Source organism: Lonchura striata, chromosome 4A (assembly GCF_050655825.1).
Source record: "Lonchura striata isolate lonStrDom1 chromosome 4A, ASM5065582v1, whole genome shotgun sequence".
Classification (NCBI taxonomy): domain Eukaryota; kingdom Metazoa; phylum Chordata; class Aves; order Passeriformes; family Estrildidae; genus Lonchura; species Lonchura striata.
The window spans coordinates 16,227,452-16,250,111 of record NC_140742.1 but is presented as its reverse complement, the minus strand read 5'-3'; the positions used below and the strand labels follow the sequence as shown (position 1 = coordinate 16,250,111).

The 22,660-nt window shown below is 50.5% G+C and overlaps 2 protein-coding genes across 6 annotated transcripts in view; one reads left to right on the top strand and one right to left on the bottom strand.

The window, feature by feature from the left end:
• Positions 1 to 22,660, top strand: part of C4AH8orf48 (chromosome 4A C8orf48 homolog) — a 429,052-nt gene that overhangs the window by 244,041 nt on the left and 162,351 nt on the right. The window lies entirely within an intron of this gene.
• Positions 1 to 22,660, bottom strand: part of ARHGEF9 (Cdc42 guanine nucleotide exchange factor 9) — a 198,906-nt gene that overhangs the window by 115,943 nt on the left and 60,303 nt on the right. Inside the window, exon 1 of one of the 5 annotated variants that reach the window (XM_021525297.4) lies at positions 4,790 to 5,025. The exons of the other annotated variants lie outside the window; for them this stretch is intronic. Within the exon in view, the coding sequence (XP_021380972.1) occupies positions 4,790 to 4,819 (30 nt within the window). The 5' untranslated portion in view covers positions 4,820 to 5,025. Of the gene's footprint in view, positions 1 to 4,789; positions 5,026 to 22,660 lie in introns of those variants that run through there. 5 annotated transcript variants of the gene reach the window in all.

The following is a 22,660-nucleotide window of genomic DNA, read 5'->3' as shown; positions in this document are numbered from 1 at the left end:
AGAATGGGGAGGAAGGGGCTGGGATCCCCTCTGAACACACTTCTCTCTCTACAACAGCACAACTCCTTGGCTTCAGTGGGAGTCACCAGAGCTCCAGTCAAGGAATTCTTTACTTCTCATCCAGACTTCAGGCTTCAGGCTGCACTCCTGCCTTTCCCAGACACAGCACTCTGGCCAGTCCCTACCAACACTCACCTTTCCTCTCCCCGCCCATATTACATAATAAACATCTTTATTTTTTTTTTTCTTAAGTTGTCTTTTCATAACAATAGAAACTATTGGAGCCCGAGATAACTTGATGAATTTTTCCTATTATCTAAGAGCTTAGTCACTCAGGGAATTAGTCATGTTCAAAATAACAGCCAGGCTCAAAGAGATTCAGAGCAACCATTCCAGAGCAGAAGCAGCTAATGTCATAAATACATTAAGATGTCAGCTTGAAGCATTTCAGAGATTTTTCAAGAAGTGTTTAAAAAAAGAAAAGCCCTTTGATGAGCTACAAGGAAATCAGGCTCTCAGCAGTTAAAAAACCTTGTGGTTTGCAAAGGCTGCAGAGCTGCTGAGCAGGAGGGACAGATGGACATGGTGACCACATGGGGTGTGCGGCTTCCCAGCAAGCACAGCCTGCTCAGAGCTCCACGAAATCCTGCCTCCTATGCCTATGGCACCCTCCCAGGGCTTTCCAGACACCCCTGATGGATGTCAGAGACAGAGGAGTTATCGGCGTGTCCCTTATCCAGCAGGTGGGAACTCCATGGAAATGGAGCCAGGATTCCTCCCAGCCCCTCCTGGCACTGACACAAGGACAATCATCAGCACGGAGCATGGATTTATCAAACATTTTTATTTCCCACAGCATCAGCTCCTTCTTAACCTGGACATTTGGCATAGCAGCACCAGCAGGAGGCTGTAACTGAAAGGTTAAAGCAGCCCCAAAATGGGAGAGAAATGGAAAATTGAACAGCAACTACGTAATAAAGATCCCACAAAGAAATGAATTTGGTGGGATGGACTTGGGGCTTTGGGGGCTCCACAGCCCTGCAGCACCCACGGAATTCTCCACTGCACACAGAGCTCAGGCAAGCCAAGCACCGACCTCCAGTGACAGGGGGGAACAAACTCCCAAACTTCCCACTCTGCTGTGGAAATCCCTCCCTGCTGAGGCCACAGGGCATGGAGAGCGGGCAGCATCCTCTGCAGGACACCCACAGCACTCAGGAGCCTGTCTGGGACTGCTCCAGCAGCAGCCAGCCCTCCCTGCTCCCTTTGATCTCTGCAGGAAAACTCCTCGGGGCCTCTTCAGTCCCATTTTTCCTTAAATACCACAAGCTTCTCTTTCCATCCTGCCCTGGCCTGGCTGCTCTCCACCAGCTGCTTGTGCCTATCCAAACTTTCAAAACCAAAAGTCAAACCCAAACTGCATTTTTTTCTACTTCTCTTTTCCAATCTTCACATTGAGACTTTTAGGATTATGGAGTGCCAAGAGTACTTTGTATTTCCAAATACCCTGTGATTTTCAGACTGACAAGTGGAAAAGAATAAGTGAGGAAAAATGCTGCTGCTGACCTGCCCCACTCAGAGGCATCTCCACCACTTGCAGCACTTGGTCCTTTGATTCACTGAATTCATTTTCACCATACTTTAGGTTGTGATGATTTACAAGAGTTTACTTTTTGCTTACAAGAAAATGGAAAATATCGACGAAGTTTGATTTTAAGTACTTCAACAACAGGCAGTGTAAAAATATCACTATTTATGGCTGTAAAAGAAAAAAGCTGGGACTGCACTTATTAGAGGTGATGGCTGCACTCACCTGGACTGTCACAGGCACAACATTAAACCCAAAAGGAGAGCCTTTGTGAGGAAATACCACGGAAGATTCACACTTGTGTTACTTGCAATACAAAGATTTGGGAAGAAACACTGTCCTTGTCAGATAAAAAACTATTCAAGAAGAGGCTGTATTTTGTCCTGATTTAATCCAACTCATTTGATTACCATGCTGGATCAATACCCTCTGAAGAATGCCAAACCAAATAATCATTGCACTCACACACTGCTCAGATGTGCAGATTGATTCTCATCACTACCAATGACAATTAGTTTAATTTTTCTAGGTTAGGAACAGATACTAGAGAGTTGAGCAACGTGGTACCAGTGAAGCATGGAAAACACCCCTGTGGGATGCCAGCATAATCGGCAAAAGATTAATTGTTTAAAAAATGGGAAGCAGCACATGCAAAGGAGGGAAAAAAGAAGCTCCGACAGCTTAATATTATGGAATAATAGCTTGGGTTTAGGGGCTGATTTGAAAAAAAAAAGCCACCTGCCACAAGAACAAAAGGTACTAGCACTTGTTAAGCAATAGTGACATGCTTCTTAAAGATGAGTAACTCTGAAAGGGAGCAGATCTGAGTCTTGAACCCAAGCTGAGAACAACAGAAAACAGCATTTTGAATAAATCAGTGCTGTGCAGAATTCAGGAGAAACCAGGCTAAAATCCAGGTTTTGACCAATGTGCCTCAGCAGAACAAAGTCCAGGGATGCTGCCAGAATAAATGTGTATTGCTGGTCTTTAGCAGCAGGGAGAAAATAATATTGGAGCAAAAAAAAAGACAGCTGAAAAATCGTAACAGAGACGCAGTGCCCATGGAAATGGGTCCAGTGATGCTCAGGATGAAAGGCTGAGGTTGTGCATGGCATGGGAGGCTGGGTGAACAGAGCAGCCAACTTTCACTAAGGAGCAGAGATGCTTGATAGTTCCACAGTACATTTTAGCCAGCAGACTGAGCTGATGATATTCCCACTGAATTACTGAAATGCAGCTACTCCTGGTGTGGAATAACTCACTTGTTTAGCACAGTCCACCAAATGATCAATATCTGAAGTACTAAAATTTCAAATAACTTACGAGTGAGGACAGTGAGGAAAATCTGCAGTGGAGGGAATACTGCTATCCACACTGGCACTGGGCCAGGACATCTGGACCAACACATCTTGTCTTGCTAAAGGAGCAGAACTTGTAGGGACGAAGTGCTGGCAGGACCTTGGCTTTAGGTGCTCCCAGTATCCCTGTGCTCCACGGGCAGGAGCCCCTGAACCCTCGGGCCACCCATCCCCAGGGAAACAGACTCCTCACCACCAAACATCTCTGCTGGATTTATCTTATTTGGTTCAGTTTCACTTTGCTGCTTTGAAATAATTTTTTCTTTTCAGCTATCTGGAGATATGCAGAGTATCTCCAAACACTGCTGAGGCTGTTGAAGTGCTGTATGAAATACAGGAACTACAGCTCTGTCTTTTACTTTTCCCTTGTTAGAAGGAGCAATATTGGGAAATTCTCGCTTCAAAATCAACTAATGGAGTTTTACTTTCCCAAAAAAAAAAAAAAAAATCTTCTCTTGCAGCCTACAGTAACCACTGTAATTTCTCTCAAAAACAAAGCAAAGATTGGACTAATGAGAACAGAATAACACAGCCGGCAGCAAGGAAGGAATCTGTGAAGATGAGAGGACAAGGAAGTGTCAAGTCCTGTGCTGTGTCAATTAGAAAAGCACTTGGTCCTGCAGCATGCCCAGCCCCTCCCCAGCGGGGCTCAGCAGCCACCTGGGAGAGGAGGGAAAGGGAGGCAGGAGCCTCAGCCGGCACCACTTTTTATCCCCGACAAGGATAGGGGCAAAGTGCGGGGCAAGGAGGATGGAGGAAGGAGGAAGGAATGCCATCCCTCCGCGGCAGCAGAGCCCCGAGGTGCTGCTGGGCGGCAGAGAAGCCTTGAACAGGACCCTGAACAACCGTGTTCACTGCAGGCTGCTGCCGGCGCCCCGCACGGCGCTGCCAGCGGCGCCCGAGCCGTTCGGGAGCACAAAGCCACAAAGCCCCCGGGCCCGCCTGCGTGCGGAGCGGGGAGCAGAGGGGATGCAGGGCAGCAGGAGGGAGAACGGGCAGCCATCCCTCCCGAAGGCTCCCCGCTGCCGGCGGCATCTGCCGGTGCCGCCGGCGCCGGAACGCGGGGGCTGAGCCGGGTGACGCCAGCTCGGCCTGAGCCCGAGCGGTTCCGGAGCCGGGACCAGCCCGCAGCGATGCCCGAGCCTCCCGCAGCACGGGGAAGGCAGCGAAGGGCAAAGCCAACACCAGCCGTGCGGGGAACGCCAGAGCGAAGCACGGGCCGGGAGGAGGGTCTCCCGACAACCGCATCGCTTCCCGGGCAAGTTCCTGAATGAAGCGGAGGGGCCCTGCTGGGCTGGGGGAACTGCCCCGCTTCCCCCGGCAGCCGCAGCCCTCCGAGGCAGGAGCAGGGCGGCGGGAGCTGCCCTGGCCGAGCCGGAGCAGCCGGCGTGTGCCCGGCTGCCGCGGCCGCGCCCGGGCTCGGCACACCGGGCTCCCCCCGCACCGCCGCTCAGCATCCGGCGGAGGGGCACGGCTGACAGTCCCGGCTGCCCCGGGCAGAGCCAGCCCTGTGCCGGCACTCCTCTCCTCCGGTGCTCTCCCACCGCACACCCCACACGCCGGGGAAGCGGGCAAATCCTCCGCTTCTCCCCGCCGAACCCACCGGCTCGCCCTACGGAACCCCCTCCCACGCCCCGAGGCATGCCCACCCTCCTGCCTCTCTTTTAATTTCTTCTTTTGCTCAGCAGTTGGGGAATGCAGAGTCTATAAAATGGCTACAGAGTGATCAATGGTTTCAAGGACAGGGAGTAAAGGAGGAGTCAGGAGATAGGACGGAGGTTCATTTCCCTGTCAAAGTACTGCAATAAGAGGAAAAGAGAAAGACATAGCTACCTGAACTCACCATTCCTGTTCCATCCCTTAGCCACTGCATCTTGCTTCTGATGATGTCCTTATTATCAGAGAGGGGAAGAAAAAAAAAATCCCTACTGCCTGGCGAGAGCTGGCAGGAAAAAAAAGAAGCCCCCCCACCCCCACCCTAGCCTGGAGCTTTCAGTCAGCCATCCCTCAGCCCGGCAATCCCGTGCCTGTCAGGAGCACGTTATTAGCAGCCTCCTCGCTACCTGGGATTGTGCTTATTTATTTCAGTCACGGACCGAGGGATTTGAGGGGAGGGGGATGTCCTTTTTCTTTCTTTTTTTTTTTTTTTCCCCTTCCGTGCTTTGAAACTCTGCAGGAGGGGAGGGGAGTGGAAGCGAGGGGAGGGAGGGGGGAGCGATGCGAACTTGGGGAGGGTCCCCGCCCGTGCCCTCCTGCCGGTGGCCGGTCACCCTCGCCCCCAGCGCTGCAGGACGCCGGCTCTGCAGAGCCAGCACATGCTCCACGCTCAGCAAGGGCTGGGGATTTTGCTGACGTTCAAAGGGCAGCAGGTTCTCATTCTGCTCTCCACGTGAAGGATGAGTCCCCTTCCCACTGAAAGCAAAGCTCCCGGCCCGGCCCAGCGCTGCACCTGCCCGGGGTGATCCTCGCCCAGCGTCCGTGCCCTGCTCCCCACTCCGGCTCTTCATCCCCTGCCTGCTGCCCCGGATTTTCCCCACTTTCTGGCCACAGCTGTACGGTTAGGAAAGCAAACGCGCTCGCTAAGCGTTGCTCATCGATCCGGCCACCCACCACGTCGAGGGAGAGGAGCTCGCGGTGTCTGGCGCTGGTTAGAAGAGGCGGCGGCAGCATATGGGATGTGTAGAGCCAACTGGGAACAGGGCCGCATCCTCGCGGATCCTCCAGCCGGGACACGCACGTCGACATGGATCTCCCCATGGTGGGCACGGACACGGCGCTGGCAGCCAGGACCTGGCCAAGGCCGCTCACGGCGCCGGCGGCGCAGCCCCTGCCGCCATCCCGGGGCTCGGTGCCCACAGGAAGGGGCAGCCCGGAGAAGGACTGACACACCCCTGAGTACAGGAAAATGCCCCAGCAATATTCCCAAAATCCCCTCTTTGGCAGCTGAGTCCTGCAGTTGGTTTCAGGGACAATGAGAGGGCAGGTAGGAATGGTGGAGACAACGTGGGGAATGGCTGGCAGCGTGCTCTGGGCACTGGGGACACTGGACATGCTGGATCCACGCACAGGATATGCTGCAAAATCTGTGGAGGATCTCTGATCTCCTCAGTTACAGCTGCAGAGGATTTAGGGTTGTGTTTGCATAGGTTTCTTCTCCACGCCTCAAGGGCAGAAGGGCATTTGGATCTCTTGCTCCTGGCCTCTGGAAGAGTCAACATTTTCCTGCAGCTGGAGATTTTGAGTCAGGGAACAACACGCAGCTCCTCGTGACTGCCACTTTCTGCTGGTCCTGTGCCACTCAGCAGGATCAGAGCTTAGGTGTCTTCACTTATTATTGGAATGGGACAGACCAGAAGTGCAGGCAGGACTGAAGAGATGATGCCCAGCATCTCTGCACTGCTGGGGCCCCACACAGCCTGCTCCAGTTCCATCAAGCCACATCCCATCACCTTTTGCACAGGCACTGACAGCCATCATTATTCCCAGAGATGGCTGACAAGAGAAGGAGTCAGGAGGCAAATGCTTATAGCTGTCCAAACTTTGGAATTCTGCCTAAGTTTCCAGTGACAGAAACACCAGGTAAGTTATTTCCATCCACAGGAGGGTTCTGGTTGGAAAATCCCACCTCTGACAGCCACTCTAGCATGTGCTGTCAGTCAGGGGCTCTCTGGGGAGAGCCCCATCTCCTGCAGCAGGTGATGGCCACGGCTTTGTGCAGCCCTGGAACTCGGATCTCACAGGTACCTCACCTGCTCAGGATGTCAGACAGAACCAGCACAGCCTCACCAAGTGACTCAAAAGTTGCAGGGGCTGGGAGAGCTGGGATAGCAGAACTGACAGACAGACAGACATCCTGAAACTTCCCTCAGAAACTTGGACTGAAGACAGAGCAATGATCTCTGACTGAAGGGTAAATATTCTTTCCACCAGGAAACACTAAATGAGATCTGCCCTGTCGTCACCACATACAACAATGATCCTCTGAAGCACAAAATCAGCTTTAAACCATGCACTGCATCATCCCAGTAACTGCACTCACTTTGGTCAAAGTTACACCCTGGCAGTGCAAAGGGAAAGGGGTTTGTCTGGCACGTCCCACCCTGTTGCTCTAACCGGGAATGTGGATGTGGAGGAGGAGGACAATTCCAGTGCAGGACTGCTGCACACGAGCAGAATGATCCCAGTTTCTCTCCTCCTGCCAGCTGTTGACCAGGCCTGTCAATAAGGCTCATATTCCACTGTTTCACTCCCTACGCCTTGTTTACACTAAGCTGATTTGAGAAGCAAACCAAGAGTTGCCAGGTTAGCTCTTGCTCCCTGCGAAGGTGCTGAAAGGCAAGAATGCCCCAAGATCAGCCAAACCTCTGAAAGGGCAGCAGGCTGCACACAAATCCCATCCTGCCCAGAGCACTGGGGCAGCCGTTCTCTCTGGCACAGGGAACCTCAGAGAGAACCCAGCCTCATTCCCCTGCCAAGAAAATGCACCTCTGCTGCCTCATTGTCAATGCAAAGTACTCTGCAGGCAGCCAGCGGGCAGGGGACCAAGCCCAGTGTCCCTGCCAGAGCACGGGGAGCCGGGAAACGCCACCTGTGAGCTTCTTCTGGGTCCTGTGCAGGGCCAGGAGCTGGGCTGGGGTGATCCCTGTGGGCTCCTTCCAGCTCAGGATATTCAGTGACTCTCTGATTCTCCACTTCCCCCCACTGGAACAAAGCATCTTCCAGGGAGGGGCACCACGTGCTGGCTCCCGTGCCAGGTGTGCCAGGGGATGCTGCAGCCCAGCACACCTGAGGGCACAGTGGGCTCTGTGCCCAGGCAGCACACCCCAGACATGAAATATTGCCAGGCACACCCCCGAGCTGGGCGTGAGTCACAGAGCTCTGTGGGAGTGTGCCCCAGGGCACCGCTCTGGTAGGAAAACCCACACTGCCCACAGGGAAACAGAGGCAGCTTTCAGTGTGTGCTGCTTGGGCACAGAGTTTGCCCTGCAGGCTCCTGCCCTGGGATTTAGCCTGCAAGAAAATGGGATTTCTACCACGTGTGTGGGAGGGAGAGATGAGGCTTTGCTCAGGTGGTTTGTCTGGGGGATCACTCCAGAGGAAATCCCCAGGAAGAACTGCAGGGTTGCTCATCAATAACACAATGTCCCGGTCAGTCTCAGCAGAGCTGTGGTTTGGTCATATCTGACCTGTCACAGCCTCCAGAAATGTCTCTCTATCTCTCCAGAATAAGAACCAAAATCAGCTGGGGTGCTCCACCCCCAGACAGCCCAGCCCAGTCTGGAGTCTCCCTGTGACTGCCAATGACACAAATAATGGGCAAGAACCTCCCAGGGGAGCAGAGAGGTGAAGGCAGGGAAGGAAGGGGCAGTGAATACCTCTGCAGTAGCAGCAACTGCCTGAATTATCAGATAATTGCCACTTTTCCACGTGGAACTTATTTTCTCCTAATTCTCTGCAGCTGGAGAGCCACTCAAAAGCCAAGCAACTGGGTATGAGCAGGAGCACACTCAGTATCACACCACAGTGAAACAGCAAAAATAACCTCCATCCTTGTGCCTCATCCAACACATCTGGAGGCATGGAAATGACACACAGGAGACTTTACCAACATTCCCACTGCAATCCAATCTCCAATGCAGTCCTCCCACAAGCCACCCTGCTCTGCCACCATTAGTTACAGCACTGCAGGGCAGCTTTTGGGAGCAGAGCCCTGGTTTGAGACACCCAGAACACAGCCCTGGGATCCCAAACATGAAGGTTCCTTTTCCTGCAGCCTGTGAGAGCAGCACTGCAGGATTTCACCTGCCTCTCCTCTTTTCTTCCTGCTACTGTGTTACCACATCACCACTGAAATCTCCTTTAGCTCTTCAAGGCCTCCCTTCCTTAATCCCACTGGAAGAGTTTTGCTTTAAACCACTCTCTGGATGTGGGAACTTTTGCCAAAATGCTTTTTCCTCCACCCTGCTGCTGTTTCCATGAGGGGATTTCCTTTCTTTTGCTTTTCACCCACTGCCTTCCCTCCCAAGCTACGATGCTGCATTGGACAACATCCCCCAGGCAGCACCTCCCCACTGAAATTTCAGCCTGGAATTTCCTCACTGAGGCAGGAGAGGTTGGCAGTGCCCTTTGGAGAGCCCTGCCACACGCTGGTATTTCACTGCTGCAGAAGGCAGATGTTCTTTATTCCATATCAGAGAGCACAAATATATTTTCCTGCAGTCATTGTCTCTATTGAACTGCAAAGAACAGGCACCAAATCCTACAGGTTAATTAATGAGAAAGGAGGGGAATTTGTCTAACCTCTACTAGGAATTATTCAGCCTGGCTTTATAAACCAATCAGCCACGCTATACAGCTATGAAACACGTACCTTCCTGCAGGAAAAAAAGCCCAAACCCCATGGAATATTCTCCTAATGGCCCAGTGCCTCCCTGATTAGCACAGCAATAACACAGCGCTTCGGGCTCTTGCAAAGTATTATTATTATTTATGGTACATTACAAGGGAGTTTGTTTGTTCTTTAATAGGAGATGACATATTCAGAAGCCCAGATACGAGTGTCCTCCTGAACTAACTCTGACACAAAGATAGTTTCAGTCATAAATTATAGAATCATAGAACCATAGGACTGGAACAAGTGCCTGCAATGCTTTGCTCTGATGGATGTGATTGGGATCTGGCTGTTCACCACAGCAAAGGAGAGAGATCATTACCTGAGAACCAGAGGCTTCCCCTGACCTCCCACAGGGACCCAGTGGCCACTGGCAGGGACAGACAGGGCAGCCCAAACCTGTCTCCCCCTGCTCCAAATCCCTTCTCCAGTCTGGAGCAGTTGTATGCACACTCTGTATGTTGGTACAAACTCGAGTTATTGCTAATTTAATTATGTGCATTGGGCATTATTAATTAATTGCAGTATTTATATTTAGCAGACACAGTGCAAACAGCCCCCATCTGGCTCCAGGCAGAGGTGTGTGGCACACAGCCTGCTCCATGGGGAAGGAGGGAGGGCATGGACTGGGCATGGATTGGGCATGGCCACGCTCCCACAGACTCCCCTCAAATGGCTTTTTGTGGGATTTTACCAACAAAATGCCAGCTTCAGTTTTGGAGAGGATCAAAATAAACTGGAACTTCTACGAAAGCCCTAGTGGGAAACCACAGTTTGGAATCCTGTTTGTAAAAAGCAATTTTTTTTATTAAGTAACCTCTTCAGTTCACTGCCCACAGTCTGCCAGACACACAGAGGTTCCTCCCAGCCCTCCTCAGCCTTGGGAAGGCAGGAAAACAGGCAAATCCTGGATCTGCCTCCTTCCAAAACATCTCCTTCAAGATGGTTTGCATGTTGTTTACTATTCCTTCTCCTGTCACCCCCGCCTGACTGACAAGACTCCTCATGCCTCAACCCATTTGATTTGCTAATAACTCTCAACTTTTTCCTTCTGCAAACCTCCCACCTCTGCTTTAATGAACCTAAGGAGTCTGTTGCCAAGGAACACTCTCTGTTGCCATGCCCTCTGCTTTAGAGGTGAAAATTAATAATCTGCAGACAAATTAAACTCTTTGGGTGATGAAGAAAGCACCCCAGTTCAGATCCCCAAGCCCAGTAAAGTCTCTCCAGCATCCAAGTCTTCTTTACATCCATCTGTCACTAGTACTGCCCTAGTTCTGCTTATTTAGGGAAAATCCTATGGAGATTAAAAAAAGGAATAAAAACTAAATTGGAAACTGAAAGGGCTTTACGAGCAGCACAATGCTCATATATAAATTCATTTCATTTGTCTACTAAGAGATCTGCAGCCAAAAAAGACTTTTTTTTTAAAAAGAAAACTAGAGCTTAGCATTGCTGTTCATGAGAAGATTGACAGGGAAACAATAAATGCTGCCCTGGGTCATGCATTTTGTGGTCACAAGGGACTGGCAAGTCCATAAACGCTGAGGCTGTGCTCCTCCCTGGTGCCTGGAGGCACATTCCATGCAGGAGCCCAGGATGGAGCCTCCAGGGCCCTCAGCATGGCCTGGGGGTTCTCAGAGCCTGGCCCTCTTCCAAAACCAACAGCCAGACTCACAATCCAAACTCCTGCCTGTCCCAAACCAACAGATGGACTCACAATCTAAACTCCTGCCTGTCCCAAAACCAACAGCCAGACTCACACCTGAGCTCCTGCCTGTCCCAAAACCAACAGCCAGACTCATACCTAAACTCCTGCCTGTCCCAAAACCAACAGCCAGACTCATACCTAAACTCCTGCCTGTCCCAAAACCAACAGCCAGACTCACACCTGAGCTCCTGCCTGTCCCAAACCAACAGCCAGACTCACATCTGAGGTCCTGCCTGTCCCAAACCAACAGCCAGACTCACACCTGAGCTCCTGCCTGTCCCAAACCAACAGCCAGACTCACATCTGAGGTCCTGCCTGTCCCAAACCAACAGCCAGACTCACATCTGAGGTCCTGCCTGTCCCAAACCAACAGCCAGACTCACACCTGAGCTCCTGCCTGTCCCAAACCAACAGCCAGACTCACATCTGAGGTCCTGCCTGTCCCAAACCAACAGGCAGACTCACACCTGAGCTCCTGCCTGTCCCAAACCAACAGCCAGACTCACACCTGAGCTCCTGCCTGTCCCAAACCAACAGCCAGACTCACACCTAAACTCCTGCCTGTCCCAAAACCAACAGCCAGACTCATACCTAAACTCCTGCCTGTCCCAAAACCAACAGCCAGACTCATACCTAAACTCCTGCCTGTCCCAAACCAACAGCCAGACTCACACCTGAGCTCCTGCCTGTCCCAAACCAACAGGCAGACTCACACCTGAGCACCTGCCTGTCCCAAAACCAACAGCCAGACTCACACCTGAGCTCCTGCCTGTCCCAAACCAACAGCCAGACTCACATCTGAGGTCCTGCCTGTCCCAAACCAACAGGCAGACTCACACCTGAGCGCCTGCCTGTCCCAAGCCAACAGCCAGACTCACACCTGAGCTCCTGCCTGTCCCAAACCAACAGCCAGACTCACATCTGAGCTCCTGCCTGTCCCCTCTCCCCCTCCCAAAGCCCGTGGGGATCTCACTGGAGCTGAGTGCCTTTGGAGGAGCAGCCCAGCCTGGTCCTACACCCACAGACACACACAAAGCCCTGGACAGAACTGGTTTTCCTGCCATGGAAAGCACAGCAGTGAACAGGCACAGCCTGATCCAGGCACAGCATAACTTCCACTCGAGCCCATGGGATTCCTGCCTCAAAACCAACTTTACAGCCTGGCTCTCCACCAGCAAAGCACAAGGCAAGGAGCTTGGTCCCCCAGGACCTCTCATCTCCACCAGGCAGGTGAGGGCTTAACGAGCAGCTGGTATTTATGGCCACAGTTCATTGGAATGCACGGAGCCATGGAGGAGCCTTTCACATTCACTCAGCGCTCCTCTTGCTCTGTTATTTAATGCAAGCTGTGACCCCTGGCCCTGGATGCTGAGCTGAAGCAGCTCAGCTCCCAGCCCTGTTCTCATGGCCTCAGTCAGTCTGAGTTTCCAGGACATGTTGGGAGCCCCAGAGGTGCAAGGAGGAGCACTCAGCAGAGCAGGCAAGGCTCCTGGAGCAGCCCAACCTCAGCTCTCCAAGTGTGGGCTGCGCAGTGATGGACACCCAGGACAATGAGGAGTGTTTTGACCAGGATGATGTACATTTAGTCCATACATGCCCATTTTTCCAGTGTGCCTGGGTCAGGTCAGTCTCAAGGTTTCTCCTGCACATTTCCCTCCCTGCTTCCCTGTGTCTGCCCTCAGCTGTGCCAGCCAGGGCACATCTGGGCAAAACAAACGGGAAGGGAGAGGAGCAGCTGAGACCAGCCCCAGCCTCACCAGGAGAACTTCCAGAGCTGGGGCATCATCTGCATGGATGCTCCATCAGCCTAAGGAAACCTCTTTGCTGAGCCTCTCTATTAACTGGAACTATTCACTTTTAGAGCCAGGGACATTTCCCAGTGAAATCCTCTCTTTCAATACTTCAGGCTGCTAAAACATTGTGAGGTTTCCCTTCTGAAAGAGCCTTGCCTTGAGTCAACCTCTGGAATCAAAAGCAAAGCAAAGAGATTTTCTCTTCCCCTCTCCCCACGTGCAGAGGGATGTGAATTCCCCTGATAAATAACACTGCAGGCCGAGGGCTGTGGCTCTCCAAACCACTGGATGTGCTGCTCACTCCTAGCTTATTTTCTTTTCCAGACTCCTCCAAATCCCACAGTCCCCTCCTCAGCCTTCCAGGGCTCAATCTGCAAAGGCAAGTTTCAATCCTGTCTCCCTTTCAGAAGCGTATAAAACTCAATTTCTGACATTGCCTTTTTCCAGCTCCCAGCCCTGCTTCCTCCCCTCAGCCCACAACTCCTCGCTGGTGTCCTTGTCATGAATGAAAGGGTTAAACCAGCTTTGGGACTGCCTGGCAAGCCTTGCTGAATTCCTTCATTAAACACATCCCCACTCGCAAACGAAGCCATAAATATGTGGCATTCTCTCCCTCTAGTGGCTGGAGGCTTGGAAATGAAAGGGATGGAACATGACCCTGCAATTTGTGGGAACAAATGGAGCTGTCCCCCAGAGCCCAGGGAGCCAGCCCAGAAAAGGGATCACAGCCTTGGCCAGGGTCACTCCCCTGCCTGTTTGGATTCCCTGCAATGTCCCCACTTCAGGACACTGCTCCTTGTTCACACCCCGCTGCCAGGAACGCACAAGAGCTGCTCGGAGTTGCTGTCACCGTGTCACCCCACAGCAGCCAGGCTGCCAGCTCTGCTCATTCCTTACAACACCTCCGAGCTTGTAGGAAAGCACGAGGCATAAAAGTATCAGTGAGACAAAGCAAGGAGTAACTCAGTTTGACACGGGAGGAAAAGCTCCCCAACAAACTGCTTCTGAAGGATTTTAAAGAAACACCAAGTTGTGTACCACACCTGAGGTTCCCAAATTTGGTGATGCGGCTACTCCAGTTATGGGAGAGCTGGAACTTGTTTCCACATAAGCCTTCCTCCAAGGACAGCTAGCAGGGTCCATGACCTTCATTTGCAATGATGAGTGCTGTTTTTAGTGGGACACATCCTTGGAAGGAAGACAACAAGATGAAAACCAGCTCAACTCAGCTCCTTTCCACTAACTGCAATACAGCTCTACCATTTCATGTATTTTAGCTAAAAATCCCAAGGCTCTCTGTCACTAATGAACCATTACATCACCGCAGAATTTGTGTGTGGGTATGAATGTGAATGAATATCCTCAACAAGAGCAGAAACGTTCTTATGAAAGGCCAGGAAGAAGGGAAGAAAGAGGAGATGGATGCTATCCAAGTGAGGTGGTGGGTTTGATTCCAAGATAACCCTTGCAAATATTCTCTGCAGTTTTTCCGGGCTGGCATGGCAGACAGAACTACACCTGAGTCTTTTCAAGAGCCTGGGGAAAAGAGGGGGAGTTTGAAGTGGGAAGGCCTCAAGCTTGACACAAACAGGAAAAAAAATCCAGAAGGAAAATACATCAAGAAGGAAAAAAAAAAATCCAGAAGGAAAATCTGTTCTGAACTCACGTGGGAAAGGTTACCAGAGCTTTCCACAACCCCTCTGGCTCTCTGGCCACCATTTCAGGCACTGCCCTCCCACCACCCCAGGGGGATGTGCTGTGACAAGCCTGGCAGGGGCCTCTGTGAAGTCAGATCCCCAGTTTGACCACAGGCACTCCAGTGTGATTTTTGAAGTGGATGGAAACCAGGATACATCCACCCAAGCAGTGCCTGCACAAACCAGAGAGGCAGGCAGGCATTCAAACCCACAATTACACCTAAATCCCATTAAACCACATTTAATCCAAATCCCATTAAACTGTGTCGGCCTTTTCCTGCCTCTCCTTCCCTGCTACTCATGATCCATGAGTCAGGATGCCTCTGGTTTTTGCCTTCCAAAACTGTCCCTCACCATTTGGTACTTGGATTGGCAGTGGAGCTTGTAATTAGGTCCCAAATGTGCCACCACATCAGTGCTGACTACAAGGGATTACACAGAGGTAAAGACTTTAAGAGCTCGTGTGATGTGAAGTCTGAACGCCATCCATCTCCTTCTGGAGTGCTAAATATACCCATATTTTACTATTTACTTGTCTGCTTAACTATCTCAGGAGCAGTCTGTGGCAGTCCCTAAAGAAGGCACTTTTCTATCTATATATAATGTGCTTAGCAATATTTGCCACTGAAGTTGCACAGATATATTCCACATGGAGCTTTTCATCCTTAGAAACTTCAACATGGGAAAAATCTACGCTGCACTAATCTTCCCAGGTTCTTAGAAAGGGATGCTGGCAGGCAGGATGAGTGTCCTAACGCCTCCGAGCCTGCAATTCCTCTAAACTGCCAATTTAAACCACGTTAAGAATATGGCATGAGAAATAAGTGATACAGGCAGCCATTGGAAATTTCCCTGCCTCCCACCTACAGGAATAGATTTTGTGGTTTACCCTCCATTTGCACAGAATACAGATGGACATACAGTCCCTCAACAAAGAAATCAACATTTTTTCCGTAAGCCAGGTAAGGCTGCAAGATCAGGTGTTGAGATTTTCCCCCAAAGCTAAAGCTGCTGGAAACACAAGCAGCTCACGTGGCTAAAGACAATCCCTGAGATTCCTCCAAGTCTCAGCTGTGAAAAAACCAAGCCAGAATCAAAGAGGTGCTGAGATAAATGATGGGAGCGTGGCCCCTGCCTGCTTGCACTCTGCCAGACGGGCCCTAGAATGGCATTTGAAATCCATGAAAAGCACAACACGGCTCGAGCTGTGCCCGAGGCTGGAAATGCAGCCAGAAAATTCCCCTGCCTGGTGCTGATCCAAGCACTCCACTGCCATTTCCCACCTGCATCTGCTGGGGTGGGTTTATTTTGGAAGGGAGTGGGTTTGAAATGTACAGAATTGTTGCTAAAACACCATTTTTCTTAACTAAGCCGTGTTGTGAGGAGATAAAAATAGCCTGTTGGGGAGAGCAGACTAACTGTGGAGTCATCCCAAAAATATCCTGTGTGAAGGGAAAGGTGTGAATGCATGTTCTTAAAAAGGAATGTGTGGCTTATGCTTTACTCTGCTTCCACTACACAGCCATATGTTGGCTGCTGGGTTCTATTAATAACCTCAGTTATTTATATTAATATCCCACTCGGTGTCTGGCTGAGCACAACTTTGGGTTCAGGAATCCTTGATGCTGCTCCCTCCAATTGATAGGAATGCCCAGGTGTCAGCTCTGCCAGAAGGGGAATTTGATGGAGTCTCCTGCATTAAGAACACACTGACCCTGATGCCTCAAGTTTTGGCTTTTCTATTTTTCAGATTCTGAGCTGCTGTAGTGTGTGGGCTTTGTATTACGGGATGGTGAGCTCTCTTCACAGAGCAGGGAGACAAAACAATTCCTTCTCCAGCTGAGCACCAAGGACAAATGCTCCTCAGGCCCAAGAGCACAAAGAACATGGAATGAACAGAGAAAAACAAGGATGTGACTTCATAACCTAAAGCTGTAACTGGACAATGAACTCCAATGGGCAAATGGAGCAGAACTGATCCCAGTGAGGGCCCCTGTGAGCTGTCAGGGATTTTGGGACCATTTTGGTTCATCTTGGGTGTAGCCCTGGCTGGGTTCTGGTGCTGCCCAAGGTGGATCCATTGAGGAGATCCTTTGAATAAATCCCTGCTTTATTCTTTAACTCTGTCAAGCCTCTGTTCCAGGTCAGCCTTCACAAGGCATCAATCCCATGCAATTCATGGAGAGGAAGGAGGGAGTGGCTTCCTCTGCACCTCTAAATGACTCTAATCCCTCACTAATACACAGGCATTTTTGTCATAAAGGCACAGAAAACTCAAACAGAACTTCCAGCTGGTCCTGTGCACCTCACATTCAGCACAGTAAGCTTGGATTTGATATTTAGGCTCAACCCTTGTGGCCTGACAGTTGTTGTTCCAATCACAGCCACATTCTTTCATTCCTTCCTTGATGCTCAGCCTCTGTTTCCTGGTGATACACAAACTTCCCAGAATATTTTGGACTTGATGGCCACCAAAAAAAAAAAAAAAAAAAAAAGCAGCATGGAGAGGTAAAATGGCTCATTATGAGCTCTATCCCCAAAATGAGTTTTTCCCTTTTCTGTTCTCCCCCTCCCTTCACTTTTCCTGTATTTCAGTGTTATTTTTAACACCATGAACAGCTCTGCTCCCCCACCCCTGATGGGGCCAAGCCCTGGGACACCCCAGGAGTTCTCTGCCCCCATTAACTCTGAGCCCACACAAACCTGCCCAGGCAGAGGGGCTGAGCTTTAGTGCTCTTCAAGCATTCACTTCTTTGTAATAATTTTAATGTTCGATCCTGTAAGAGATTTTGCACTCCAGTAATTTTCCACTAATTCGCAGGAATTACAATATCTCCTTTCTCTTTCACTGAAACAGAACTGGCTGTTGAGGGCTGCCATGAATGGCAGCCTACAGAAAACCCTACAATAGGTTAAACCCCAAAGTAAAGAGCACTCAAACATCCATTGTGCCCCAGCCAGCACAGAGCGGATCACTAAATTATGGCTTTTGCACAAAAAACTCACGTATATTAAAGCTGCCTTTGGTTGTGGAGGGTTTATTTTGTTTATTTTTTTTAATGAGCTTTCTGAAGAAAATTTTTCATCTGAAAGCAAAGTGCGGAGACTTGATTACAGTTCAGTGCCTTAAAACTTTCTGATTTTTCTATTTCAGCTTTCACCCTCAAAAAGTAGGGAGAAACTTCCAGATAGCAGAACAAAAACAAAAATTTGTTGCAAATCTGGCTTTCTGACCAAAACCCACAATGGAAAATGTCCAAACAGCCCTTAAGGAAACCATCCAGCAAAAGGCCTGTCCTTGCAGTGCTAATGATGAATAAAGAGGAGAAAATGGGCGGATGTCTTGTTGGACACCATGGTGGCACTGCCTCCAGCAGGAGTTTTACATTTGGATTTACTACAAACCCCCTAAGATGTTGTATTGCTCACCCAGTGGCTCTTGGTTTAGCAGTCCAGGATGGGCAATGGTGCCAGCAGGGACATTCCCTAGGGAATACCTCCAGCAGGACTCCCAAATGCCTGGCAGTGCCAGTCCCAGAGGCTCGTGGCTCTGACCACCAAGGAACCTGCCAAGCTCCCTGAGGATCAGCTCTGTGACTGGAGCTGCTCTGAGCACACTGGCAGGAACAACAGGGCCATGTATCCTTGATAAAATTACCTTTTTTTTTTATTATTTGTTCCCTGAAGGAGGTTAGTGCTTTCTGCAGTTCAGGAGGATTACTGAACCCTGCAAACTCAGGGTATGTGAAGCTTGCTGGGAAAGCGCTTCTGCTATATTCATACAGTCCACTGAAACACAGGCTGGCAGCACATTAAATTGCTTCTCCCACTGAGTCTGCTAATTGTCTGTGCTTTTAAAAGTTACCAGTGAATTTAGAGTTGGCTGGAGATGCTAATTTAATCACCCCCCAGACTCCAAAGCAGGTACTGGATAAGCAGCCCCAGCAGAAGCTGAGAGCCCAACCCCCATGAACAGCAAAGTCCAGCCAGGCCACTCCTCACCCTGGCACTGCCACCATAACCCCAGCGCTGGCAGGAGCCCACCCTCCCCTCCTGAGGGCAAACCCCTCCTCAGGGAGCTGAATCCAGTGCTCCTGGACACGCAGATGTGCCCTCAGAGCACCCCCAGTCCCATCTGGGCACACACACTGGCACTGGGGCAGCTGCACAGGAGGCACCGGCACTCCCCATCACGGCCAGGCTGCCATCTGTCCCACCTGTGCCACCCCACGGAGGTTTCCCAGGACAAACCACTGCTTCTTTACCCTTTTAGAAGTGTTTTTCCTCAGCAATGTGGTGAGCAGCACACCCCATTCCCCCTGCCCAGCCCCCTGACGCCAGCTGGGAGCTGCTGCTCCTGTTGTGTTGGGCACAGTGGGAAGAGCTGCCTGGGAATCCTCACCCAGACCCTCTGCTCTCTCCCCAAGAGCTCAGCATTTACTGCCAGCCTTCAATGTTCCACTTCCAGGCTGAAAACATGTCCCACAATCCAAACTGTGAGCTGAGCTTTGGGAATCCCAAAGCATCCCTGGGCTCTCACTGCCTCTCCCACTCTGATGTCTTCTGGAGCTGCTCTTTCAGAGCTGAGAGATGCCTTGAACGAGGCAACAAATCCTTCTCCTTCATCAAGGCTCTTGCTCTTATTCCCAGATGTGCATTCATGTGCATCTCCTGCCTGCTTTGGAAATCCCAGCTGGAACTGCACGCCAGAACAGTGTGAAGATTCATAAACTGATATAGTGGGAGGGAAAAAAAGCTCTTTGTCCATGAAGGCTGCCTGAATGTCTTTGAGACAGTGAAACAGCAAGACAAATATCTCCACATGCAAGCGTTTCTCCAGTTTCAAATCACTGGAGCCTTCAAACAACAGGTTGGACTGGATGACCTTAAAGGTCTTTTCAAACTCAGCAGTTGTGTAATTTTATGATTCTACTGATTCTATCCACACCCTGTGCCCCTCCACATTCCAAAAAAACAAGGCACTGACATATGCTCACACAGAAAGGAAAGCAAGTAAACAAAGGAATTTATGCAGCATTTTCTCCTGCCAGTCACGTCTTTCATCTGCCCACCCTGAGCCAAGTTCAACACCTTTTTTTTTTAATATCAAATAATTAATCCAACCACACTGAGTAGAAATTAAAATGACACATAAAACATGAAAGCCATAAAATGCTTTCCGAATATCCTTTTGCCCTCTCATTTTGCATTTAATTTAGTGTCTGGTGTATTGATTGAGCCCATCTCTCTGTGCTCACTGCTCAGACTGGCAGCTCCTCATGGGGCATTTTTCACCAGCCATTTAGCCAGCTGGCTTTGGTATTCACAGCAGTATGACCAATCCACTAAAGCAGACTTCAAAGTATTCAACACTTAAAATCAAACAGAGGCTTTAGGAGTGTTGGGTTTGGGGCCTGGGTGGTAAATGTAACACAAAAGCTGACAATACACTTCAATTACTGCTATGTGATGCTAAATTGCCAACATCAAGAGAAGCGGTGCCAGCACAAGTGCAAGGAAATAATTAGCATTTAATATTTCATCAAAATGTTGAATTTTTAAACATTGGAATTGTCAGAGGTTTTTTTTCATTATTATTATTAGTTTTAATTATTTAGCTGGTTTTACACAGTCCTTGAGAATGGATCCCAGTGCCTCAGGTGGCTCTGATGCCAACTGCTCACCAAGGGGTGCCACACACGGTGTTTTTCAAGGTGCCAGCTATCAGGGAGCTGTTTAATTAAAAGCTCTGCTCCTGACTGCCACTCGTGATTCACTCCTGAGGAGAAGCATCTTCCCCTGAGCACACACACCCCTGGGAGTGTGGGAATCCAGAGCTTCCTTCTGGCTGGAAGGTCTGGGACCCTGGCAGGGGTCAGGAACCCCCTGGACAGAGCCCCCAGAGACACTGGCTGTGATCTCTGTCCACGGAAAAGAGTTTTCAATCTTACAGGATGAATTACAAGCTCTGAGTGTTTGATATCAGTAATCATTAAGTGTGGCACGGGTGCAAAAGTGAAATTTTAGGATTCTAGATGAAGGGCCCAAAGGGGACAAAATGGAGGAAATTGGGTGTGCCTTGTCCTTTTTCTCCTTCTTCATGCCCTCCATGTCTCACTGTGGTGTTGGCATTTTTCTGTTGGTTCAGGCTGGGGACACACTGTCCAACGTAGGTGACAGATATTGGCACGTTCTTGTAAATGCAGCCCAGGGAGTTTCTGGTATTTAATGTTTGTCACATCCCACTGAGGCCAGAGCCCCACACGCTGCCCTGCAGGACAGAGCTGGGCAGGGCAGCAGAACATATGAGAGATAAACAGAATAAACAACCTGGAAACCAGCACAGACCAATTATGGCTTCTGCTTTGGCAGCGGGGCTGACAGAAGAGACTTTCTACAATCTGGGAATCATCAATAGCTCAGATTCCGACATGGGAGAAGCCCAGCCTCTCTTCAGGCAGCAAGGACGGCTCTGGCCCACACCTGCCTTGGGTTTGGTGCTCTCTGCATGCATGTGGGGGTTCCCTGGTATTCCCTGAGCATCCCAGCACTGCTGCCAGCACAGGCACATCCTGATGGAGCCCATGGCCAGCCCAGGTGCAGAGACACGGCCAGGCTGTGCTGCTGCTCCAGTGCCAGCAGTCCCTCTGCAGCCAGGGCAGCCCCAGTCGCAGCCCATCGCTGCGGGGAAGGGAAATCTCACATTAGCTTTCCTTCCCTCAACCCCGGGACAACACATCCCCCTTCCACACGGCATTGCTCCCACCTCCCCAAGGGCCAGAGGGATGCAGAGGCAAAGTACTGCTCGCTCCCCTCTCTGCCCAGTGACACGACAGCTCTGGGAGAACAGCAGAGCTCATCCTGACCTGGGTCTGGCTGACAAAATGCTTTTTTTAACTGTGACGTGCACATGCAGCAGGAGCTCACACACCTGCCAGGTCCCACTCAGAGCCTGGAGGGGCAGTGAGCAGGATCATCCCTTCCCTGGAATCAGAGCATGGATGTCACCCAGAGAACAAACCCCAACCCCTGCAACCCACTGCCACTCTCGCTTCCCTGTCTCTGTTCTGCCCTTTAGCATCACAACACAACGGCACAGGAGTCACACAACAAGAAAAGCTGGCAAATCCTGCATAAATACCCTGCCAAAACTCTGACTTTTAGCACCAAGCCTTGACTAAAAGCATCTCAGGACCTGCTTGAGTGCAGCAGAATGAAGCAAGAGTGTTCCATGACTCTGTACCCAGCTGGGTACTGTTGGCCTCCCTAACAGTAAGTTGCTAGGATTAAATGCATTGCTCAACAATTTTAATCCTTCTCATGCTGCCACTTCCACAACACAGATTTCAATGGCTCCCCACACCAAGAGCTGGTGATGCAAGAGCTTGTGAGGTTTTTCAGAGCCCACTGCACTGAGCAGCCAGCAGTTCACCTGGAAACCAGGACATGCAATCGGATTCTTGTTTTCCCAGCCTCTAAGAAATAGATGGGGGAGCTAATATTAGCTCTTCCAGGAATAGTTAGGTGGCTAAAAAGAGAACAAAGGTGATGAAACAGCCTGTCTGTGCAGCTGCAGGTTTTATTCCTCCAGCCTGTCTGTTGTTGGCTTCAACCTGTGACACGCACTGGCAGAGGGGACAGCAGTGGTGCACACCAGCCAAGGCTGATCCACTGCTGGGTTTGGGCCTTCTCCAAATCAGATAAGGAAGGAAGAACCTCTGACCAGCTCAAGTGGTTCTCCCTAACTCACCTCACCATGCTCCTGACCATACTGCAGGCCCAGGTGGGGAGCAATGGGGTGAAACTATGTGTTCCCCTCACTGTAAATCCCCAGAGGGGTCAGGGAACTGAAGGTGCATTTGCAGATTTTCTGCTACCCAAAGAGACAAAGGTGGGTTTGACCCAAAGCCCAGCAGCCCACACAGCTGCAGTGGGACCCTGAGCTCCAGTGTCATCTCTGGGCTACCAGGTGTGTTTGGTTCCTGCCATCCCATTTTCCTCATTTCTGGTCCCACCACACCATCCTGAACATGGGATCCCTGGGATGAAATGACTGCTACCCTTTCTGTACACCCATTTCTTTAATTTTTATTCTACAAATCACCTGATGGTTCAGTGGTCA